Source organism: Tupaia chinensis, unplaced genomic scaffold (assembly GCF_000334495.1).
Source record: "Tupaia chinensis unplaced genomic scaffold, TupChi_1.0 Scaffold000165_2, whole genome shotgun sequence".
Taxonomy (NCBI): domain Eukaryota; kingdom Metazoa; phylum Chordata; class Mammalia; order Scandentia; family Tupaiidae; genus Tupaia; species Tupaia belangeri.
The window spans coordinates 4,827,645-4,837,172 of NW_006159640.1; the positions used below are offsets into that span (position 1 = coordinate 4,827,645).

General features: G+C 41.8%; 1 protein-coding gene and 1 pseudogene across 1 annotated transcript in view; both read right to left on the bottom strand.

The window, feature by feature from the left end:
- ARR3 (arrestin 3) overlaps positions 1-4,652 on the bottom strand; it is a 14,273-nt gene extending 9,621 nt beyond the window's left edge. The window contains exons 1-2 of the mRNA XM_006146158.3: positions 4,155-4,652; positions 3,634-3,678 (exon numbers count right to left, since the gene is read on the bottom strand). Of these exons, the coding sequence (XP_006146220.1) occupies positions 3,634-3,678; positions 4,155-4,236 (127 nt within the window). The 5' untranslated portion in view covers positions 4,237-4,652. The remainder of the gene's footprint in view (positions 1-3,633; positions 3,679-4,154) is intronic.
- A 2,117-nt stretch (positions 4,653-6,769) lies between these two features.
- On the bottom strand, positions 6,770-7,466 carry LOC102486964 (nascent polypeptide-associated complex subunit alpha pseudogene; annotated as a pseudogene).
- Positions 7,467-9,528: the final 2,062 nt, after the last annotated feature.

The following is a 9,528-nucleotide window of genomic DNA, read 5'->3' on the forward strand; positions in this document are numbered from 1 at the left end:
CCCGGTGGCTTAAAACTCACACCGGGCGCATGTGCGTGCGTGCCCAAGATCCCGAGAGGAGAATGGAGGAGAAGGGATTGCGGCATGACCGTCCCCCCCCCGGGGGTGATTTCTTGCTTACTGTCTCTCTGTCTCTCTCTGTCTGTCTGGCGAGCGCACGCGCCCTATAGTGAAAACCTCTCCAAAAACAAACAAACAAACAAAAAACTGCAGTCGGTCATGTGGGAGTCCAACACCCTTAACCACCACTCGACTTGCTGGCCTCTATTTTAGTATTTTCAAGAGATAAAAATATTGAACATCAAATAATTAGTTTTTAAAGATAAGAATGAGAAAAATGGTATTCAAAAGGAAAAACAAAGACAGAAAGTAATAATACCAGTGTTCATAAGCATTGGGTAATGTGCAGCCTCATATACTGCAGGAAGGAAAGTTAATTGGTCCTAACTTTTTGGAGAGCAATTTGACAATAGGTATAGAAAAATTTTAAATGTGTGAATGCGCTTAGACTATTAATCCACTTCTAGACATTTAGCTTAAAGAAATAGTTGGACAAGTATAAAACATATGTATGTGTGATTGTGTGTGTACACATGCTTTACAGGGTTGTTTATAATAATAGCAAAAAAGAAAACAGTGACTGTCCAAAAATTGAAGACTGAATAAGTATATTATGGTACATGCATACAGTATAGTAGTAGTTAGAAAGTTATACTTTTTTTGAGAGGTTTTTTCGCTATAGGGTGCATGCGCTCGCCAGAAAGACAGAGAGAGACAGAGAGATAGAAAGTGAGAAATCACCCCCCGGGGGGATGGCCACGCCACAATTCCCTCTCCTCCATTCTCCTCTTGGGATCTTGGGCACGCATGCACACGCACATGGCGTGAGTTTAAGCCACGGGGTCCGGGACTTGAACTGCAGTCAACTACATGGGAGTCCAGCGACATAGCCATTACGCTAACTGCTGGTCCCAGAAAGTTATACATTTTATACATGGATATAGGTTTAAAAGAATATTATTTATAGTATAGCATTTAAAATAAAAATATAGATATGTTTGCACATTAAATATACATAGATAAGAATTAAACTATTATTAATGATTATTAGTGGTTAAGGGCATTAGGATTAGTAGTCTCTTTCTCCTTCCTTCATCTGTGCTTTCTCATTTGTCTATGATGAAGATAAATGTAGCCATTTAAAAAAAATACAACAAATGGATTCATCTTGGTCTGAAAGTGAGTCCTCTTTTTGAACTCTCTTACCAATGGGCCAATTAAAGTGGGAGGAGAGAGAGAGAAAGAAAAGGAAAAGGAAAGAGTAGATGAAGGAAAAAAAAGATACAGAAGGTGAGAAGAGAAAGGTAGCTATAAGGAGGCAGAAGGAGGGAGGAAAAGAAAGATGAGGATCGAGACAGTAAAAGGTCAAGAGGGGTGAGGCAGATGGGGATCCAGTCACCCCTGAGGTGAGGGTGTTAATCAGATGAATTGTTCTTGGCACACCTTGCTGTTCATGTGTGGGGAGGGAATCAGCTGCCTTCTCCAGGACCCCCACCCCATGTCCTGCCGCCAGTGCTTTAATTGCCTCTCTAGTAGTTTGGAATCATCCTTTATGCTAGGATACAGCTTGTTTTCATTTTTTTAAAAGTCAACATCTACTCAAAGTTTTTAATTTATACTTATGTTTTATTATTACAGATAATATATGTTAATTGTGTGAATGCCAGAAAATACAAACAAAAAGAGAAGTCAAAGCTTTACCATAATACATCATATTCCAGAGATAGCTGCTGTTAATGTCTGTTGCATATACTTTCTACCTTTGTTTCTATGATTTAACATAAAGTCACCTGAGGTATTTATGACCTCTCTCATTGACTTTTTGAAATTTAAAAAGTAAAAAATTTAGGTTTTTGCCACAGGGTGCATGTGCTCCCTGGAGACAGACAGAGACAGTGAGAGGGGAATTGAGAAATCATCCCGTAGGAGGATGGGTATGCCTCAATCCCTTCTCCTCCACTCTCCTCCTGGGATTTTGGACACACACACACCTGGTGTGGTTTCAAGAAGCCAGGTCCGGAACTTGAACCATGGTCGACCATGTGGGAGTCCAGTGCCTTAACCACTATACCACCTGCTGGCCCCAATTAAACTTTTAACTTTGAGGTCATTGTAGAATCACATGCAGTTGTAAGAAATAGTACAGAGAGATCACAAATAGATTTTGGTTAAACAATAGATTTTTCACACCAGCTTATGTATTGCCCTCTCACTGGCCTTTATCACTCAACAGTATAGAGTAAGCATATTTTTCATTGAGAAATGCACCTTGATAAAAGTACACTTTAGAAAATATGATGCAAATAAGATGGTCTTTATGAAAGTAACAAAACATATAAAACATCTAGGAGTAAACTTTAAAAATATGCACAATTCAAATGAATAATAGTATAACAAGTGAATAATAGTATAAAACTCTACTTAGGGGACGTAAAAGAAATTTAAAGGAAAAATACATCTTATTCCTGAATCAATGTACATTTTTTTCAAACTAAAGATTTCTTTCCTTAGGTTATTATATTTTGTAGGAATGTGAAAAAATGATTTAGGTTTTAGAAATGTAGTGTACATGGTAAGCTTAAATAAGTTGGTTAATTTATAGCTATATCCTAAAATTCTTCTGATATTTAAAAATAGCTGGATTGCTTATATACACTACTTCCTCTATGAGATTAAAGCTCCTTTATTCCCCAGTATCTAAAGGTTAGTCTGAACTAGTATCCATCAACTTGTTCTGAGCCTTTTTCAAAACAAACCCAATTTTCAGGCTGGGTGAATCACAGTGGGGTTAATCCATAGTAAGAATTAAAAGAAAAAGAAAGCAAAAAACGGTGACAAAATACATCAGTGTCATCTTGATCTATAGTGCTAACTACCAGAGCAATGTCTCTTGCTGTTACTTTCTGTAGTAATTGTTTTGTTTCTTGGGATTTTTTAAAGGAAACCTTAGGTGGTTTCCCTGCATAGAAAAAGAAAAAGACTTATACCAGAGGTTGCAAAATGGCAGCTTACCCTCAGGAAAAAAAAACTTAAAAATCTATTTGGGTCTTTTAAAATCTTTGAACAAGTTGCCTGCATTTGAAAATCAGAAAATTTGCATAGAAATATGGATTTCTGGTGTTTTGGATCATTCTATAGGTAGTTTAAACCCATATCAATAACCAAGCAGAGACATCATGACTGATAACAGAAAAATCAGAAATTTTAGAAAGAAGTTATTTTAATTTCAACCTACATGTAAGTTTTGTGTATTTTTGAATGATAAAATTGTATTTATTTTGAATATTATTTGAGGAAGGGATATCAATAGTCTTTTTAGACTTTGGGCTTCTAAAATGGCTTACTCTGAGCTTCATTTCTAGTTCTTCTTTGACAATCAGAAAATTTGGCTACACTGGGCTGAAATTCCCAATTGCCAACCTCCACCAGACAAGGCCTACAGTTTCTGCCACTTTATGGTTTTCCTATATGCTTCTGGTCCAGTCCACTCATTCAGGATACCTATTTGGCATGTGTGACATTTCAGTTTGGGACCTTTGAAATGTACAAAGACCAAGAAAGATTTCCACTTACGCTTTCGACCTTCTACGTATTCAGGGTCAACCAAAACTACACCATCTGTAGAGAAAGGGAGAGACGGTACCCTATTTAGGAAAAATTTTCAGACTATGTAACAGAAGTTGATCCCTGAACTGATTCTTCCCAGTCTTCCCTTTATTTTTTATTTTTTTGAAGAGGTTTTTACTATAGGGTACGTGCACTCGCCAGAAAGACAGAGAGAGACAGAGAGAAAGTGAGAAATCAGGCCCCAGGGGGGATGGCCATGCTGTGATCCTTTCTCCTCCACTCTCCTCTCAGGATCCTGGGTACATGCGCACACACACCCGGCGTGAGTTTAAGTCACCAGGTCTGGGACTCGAACCATGGTTGACCACATGGGTGTCCAGCGACATAGCCACTACGCCATCCTCTGGTCCTCCCCAGTCTTCCGTTTAATTGGCTTCCTTTTCTGCAAAGTCTTTCCTGGGCTTTCTTTTATTCCCTGGTTCCCATTCCCTTCTCCCCAGACTCTTCCCCATTTTGGACTCACTGACCAATGGGTTCCACTGTATCCACATGATCCACGAAGTCCCGCTTCCCCAGGTAGATGGAGAGCTGTATGGAACAACTTCCCATGTTATTGTCACAATCATCTTTGGATTTCCCTGAAACCCCAACCCCAAACCTTGGGACTCTGAGGGATATACCCACCTATCCCCTTTGCCCTCTCATTTGCCCAGCTGGGCTAGGTTCTCTCACCTTTGCATTGGAGCTGGTCTTCTTAAACACCCTATGAGAAGGAAACCAGAAAGAGGATAGGGAGGGGGATTAGGAGAGTAGGGAACAGGAGAGGAAGGGACAGAGGGAAAAAAATGGAAATGGGGAGAAAAGAAAACATTTGTAGGATTAGGAGAAGAGGCTACAGGAACATGAGATGAAGCAAAGGTATCTGGGGTAGAGTAGCTAGCTCTAAGGCCACGAACTAGGGAGAGGTGGGAAATTCCTCTACCCTAAAAGCAAATATTTGAGTTTGGTAGGGAATGACTTACAAATTAGGGTTAGAAAGAGTCCTTACTTTCTTGGAAATGTTGGCCATGGAGTTGATGTTGAACCTTTTCTGGGAAGAGGGAAAGAAAAAGGAAGGCTTAATCATTTGGTCCCTATTTTCCTTATCCCACTGCAGTAGGCCATCCGGACATATGGAACAACTTCCCATGTTATTGTCACAATCATCTTTGGATTTCCCTGAAACCCCAACCCCAAACCTTGGGACTCTGAGGGATATACCCACCTATCCCCTTTGCCCTCTCATTTGCCCAGCTGGGCTAGGTTCTCTCACCTTTGCATTGGAGCTGGTCTTCTTAAACACCCTATGAGAAGGAAACCAGAAAGAGGATAGGGAGGGGGATTAGGAGAGTAGGGAACAGGAGAGGAAGGGACAGAGGGAAAAAAATGGAAATGGGGAGAAAAGAAAACATTTGTAGGATTAGGAGAAGAGGCTACAGGAACATGAGATGAAGCAAAGGTATCTGGGGTAGAGTAGCTAGCTCTAAGGCCACGAACTAGGGAGAGGTGGGAAATTCCTCTACCCTAAAAGCAAATATTTGAGTTTGGTAGGGAATGACTTACAAATTAGGGTTAGAAAGAGTCCTTACTTACTTGGAAATGTTGGCCATGGAGTTGATGTTGAACCTTTTCTGGGAAGAGGGAAAGAAAAAGGAAGGCTTAATCATTTGGTCCCTATTTTCCTTATCCCACTGCAGTATGCCATCCGGACACACCAAATATGATTTAAATTTTCCTCCTTAGGCGTCTCATCACCTTTAAGTGCCTCTTATATTCTCCCCTCTGGCAAGGGTATTTCTTCTGCAATACTTTAATCCATCCTGGACAAGGGTAAAAAACCCTCCCCAATTGTACAAATCATTGACTAAGGATATTCTCCAGAAAAAGCTAGACTTCATAGAATGACTAGGGCACTCTCAAGAACCTTTAGAGAGAAGAAACTTGTTTGGAAAGAGGCTGGACCAAGTCTTCCAGGAAAGTATGAGAAAAATGTGTTTCTTGTACTGGGTGAGGCTGTACATCAGCCAACACACAGTAAGCTCCAGAACATGTTTGTCAGATAACATGAATGAATGTATAAATGAATGGATTCTATCTCCTTCTGCTCCTCATTGGAGCCTGAGTTCACCTCATAATGGCTTTGACCTTCATCTAAGATGGGAGAAAATCATGGGAGAGAAGATGTTAGAGCCTTTATGCTCTTAGTTGTGGGCGACAGAAGCTTTCATGGAGGATGAAAGTCTTCCATGAACCTATTCATCCCTCTCATCATCCTCTCCAGATTTCCCCCATCTTTATCTGCATCTATTTTCCCAGGTGCTAGGCGTTGGTGTAGGGCCCTTAGAGAGAGAACAATGTCTCTCTAGTGCTTCCCTTTGATGCCTACTCAGGCTGGCCCAAGGGGTAAGCTTAGGGGAATTTCCAGAGGTCTCTTTTCAGGTTTTTCAGTCTGAATACTTGCTGGCGTGTCAGGAAATGTGTCCCTCAACTGTCCCCTGATATATTAAAGGAGATGATAAGGGCGAGGGATGTGGGACTAAAGCTGGGCTGGAAGTAAGGGGCTGCTGGCTTTGGAATATTACCTGGGGAGAGAGAAGAAATTCACATCAGTCTCCAGCTCTGGTTGCTATGCTCGCCTCCCCAGCCTCTTATACCCACAGTCTGTTTAGATTGGTGGTGGGGGGTGGGGGAGTGTCAGAGAAGAAGAATAGGGTTCTGGGAAGGTTATGAAACATTACTATAAATAGCTCAGGTGCCAAGAGTTTGGAAAGCAGATTAGCAGTTAAAAGAATAGCAGGTTACTGTTGCTGGGACAGGGTGGCAGTAGAGGATTGATTCTGATGATGTTGAAAGCAGGGGATTTCAATAAGGGAAACTACAAGGTTCTAGCCTTGTGAGGCCTTGGACCTGAAAACTGGGATCAAAATAGTGTTGGAAGCCTTAAAGATGAAGTATGGTAGTGGACAGAAGTAGGAGGGCTCAAAGCATAGGCCTGTGTGTGTGTGTGTGTTTTCATCGAACAAGAAGCCATAAGTTTATTAATGGTAGAAAAAAACACAAATTTCAAACCAGGCTGCAGTATTCTTTTGGAACAGGAAAAGTCCTTCTTTTCAGATGGTTACATTGTTAATTCCATAATAGCATTTATGGTATTATTACTGTTGGTCTTCAGGGCTCAGACTGCTTTTGCTCTGGACACATTTACTTGTGATGTTACCAATTCTATGTCTTTAACTTCCAAACCTGTTTCATAAACCTCTTTCTCTTCACTCTCCTCTTGTACAGTTGGAGTCTGTGTGTTTTCTTGAATGTTTGAGACAGCTTCTCCTTGAACTTTGAATTTCTCAGCAGTTACTAGCTGTGTTTGCTGAGACAAATCCTTAATCTTGGCTGTCCTATAAACTATTGTAGGTATCTGAAGCTGAGCTCTTGTAGACATCTCGCTTTGTGATGGCAAAGAGGATATTCTTAGCTTTCTGGATAGTGATTCTAGTATTCTCTATAACCTGCCAAAGACCCAGTTTGGACATAGCGTTCTATGCCTTGTTTTTTTTTTTTTTTTTTTTCATTTTTGACTCTGTTTTGCTTTACTGACTGATTCTTCATTCATTTCAGCTGCTGCTGCTAGCTGGGCTTGTTTTGTGGTTGCCTGTGTGGAATCTTGTTCTTCAAGCTCTGGTACTGATTCATCACTGTCAGATTCTGTTCCAGACCCTGTCTCAGCCTGGAGCTGTGGCAGCTCCTGCTCTGTAGTTGGGACTGTTTTTGTGGCTTCACCCAGCATTTTGTTCAGAAAATGCAGAACTAAGGAGGTGGCAATGTGTGTGTGTTTTTAAAGAAGTGTTTATTTAATTTTATTATTATTATTCAATTTGACAAGAGAGGGAGAGAGAGAGAAAGCAAGCAAACCACCATGGCTGATACTCAAACTGTAGTTGGCCATATGGGAGTCCAGCATCTTTTTATTTATTTATTTATTTTTTTGGAGAGGTTTTTTCGCTATAGGGCGCGTGCGCTCGCCAGAGAGACATAGAGACAGAAAGCGAGAAATCACCCCTCAGGGGGGATGGTCATGTCACAATCCCTTCTCCTCCATTCTCCTCCCGGGATCTTGGGCACGCACACACATGCGCCCGGTGTGAGTTTTAAGCCACCGGGTCCGGGACGCGAACCATGGTTGACTACGTGGGAGTCCAGCGACATAGCCATTATGCTAACTGCTGGTTCCCACGGAAGTCCAGCATCTTAACCACCATGACACCTGCCAGCCTCAGGCCTTTGTGTTCTAAAAAAAAGAGAGCCTTGTGTCACACTCCAGTCTTTATATCTTTCTTTTTAAAAAAAAAAAAAAAAAAAAAAGTTTTGTTTATTTTATTTCTTCATGAGAGAGAACAAGAGTGAGAACAAGAATGAGAGAGGAGAGGCCAGCAGGTGTCATAGAAGTTAAGGTGTTGTATCCCACATGGCTTGTTGCAAGGTTCAAATCCCAGACCTAAAGACTTGAAAATCATGCTGGGTGTGTGTGTGTGTGTGTGTGTGTGTGTGCATGCCCAAAATCCCGAGAGGAGACTGGAGGAGAAGGGAATGTGAGATGACCATCCCTCCTGGGGAGTGATTTCTCACTTTCCCTCTCACTGTGTCTCTCTATTTCTCTCTAGTGAGCACAACTACTCTATAGCAAAAGCCTATAAAAGAAAAAAACAAAAACAAAATCAAAAACAGCATGAGAGAGAGACAGGCACTGCCAACAGGGTCTCGTCATGTCACATTTCCCTTCCCACAGCCCTCTGACAAGTCAGGATTGTGGCATGTTTCAGGTCAACTTGGGATCCAAACCCACAGTTGCCTGTGTGGTTTCCAGCACTGCAGTTCAGTATACCTGTCATTGAGGCTATACCTTCTATATCTCTTGATCAGGTATTCCAGACTACACAGAAGACAAGAGTATGGGGAAGAGTACCCTTCTCCAGCCCCCCACCACTTGGGGCTTGGGACTCTTGAGGCAATGTTTAGAAACCCTGATTATCCCAGCTTACGTGCGCAGCAGGAGTCAATCTCTTGTAGGTCGAGAGGGCAGGAGGAGGGGGAGCTGGGTATATTGAGCTGTGTGTGCACATGTCTGTGAGCTTTGAACTTCTTTTCTTATTGGAGAGTAAGGTTACATAGTATTCCTGGCCCAGGGGCAGGTCCTCCTGGCAGGAGGTTGCACGTGAAATGAATAGGCAATTAACACCTGTTTCACCTCCACCTAGAGTAACCCTCCGAACCTCTCTACAGCCCCTCCTCACTCCAGCTCTTGACTCTCTTCAATCCCTAAAACTAAGTCCACGCTCTAAGCAGCTTCCCTCGCCTCGTATGACTGCTCATGGAATTAGAGATATTTCTGTCCCTGCAGCTGCCAAGACCCCCTTAATGGCAACAACAAAGTAATCTTCCATTCTTGACTGTCCTTTCCATAGGACCCAGAACCAGGCTTTTGGGGCATAGATAATGTAGGGACAGCATCTCCAAGCTCTTGAAATCCAGGACCTTAACTTACTTTTACTTTGCATTATAGCTGACTGGTCTCTAGTACTTACCTATATACACAGCCCTTAACTTCCATAATGGGATGCCCATTCCTCAGAGGATTGCTATGACTGTGGCTGAGAAGGCTGGCATGGCCTTCTCTAACTCTTGATCTTCAGTAAGGGTCCTTGACAGCTATCCTGTGTTCCCTTCACACAGTTAACTATGTCAGCCCCTGCTATTTCTGGGGCCTTGTCATTAAGTTGCTGTTAATTCTCTCCTTCTCAAGGATTTCCAGATAGAGCTAGAGCTCAGACTCTTTAGGGACCATTGTGGGACAAAAATTAGTATTGG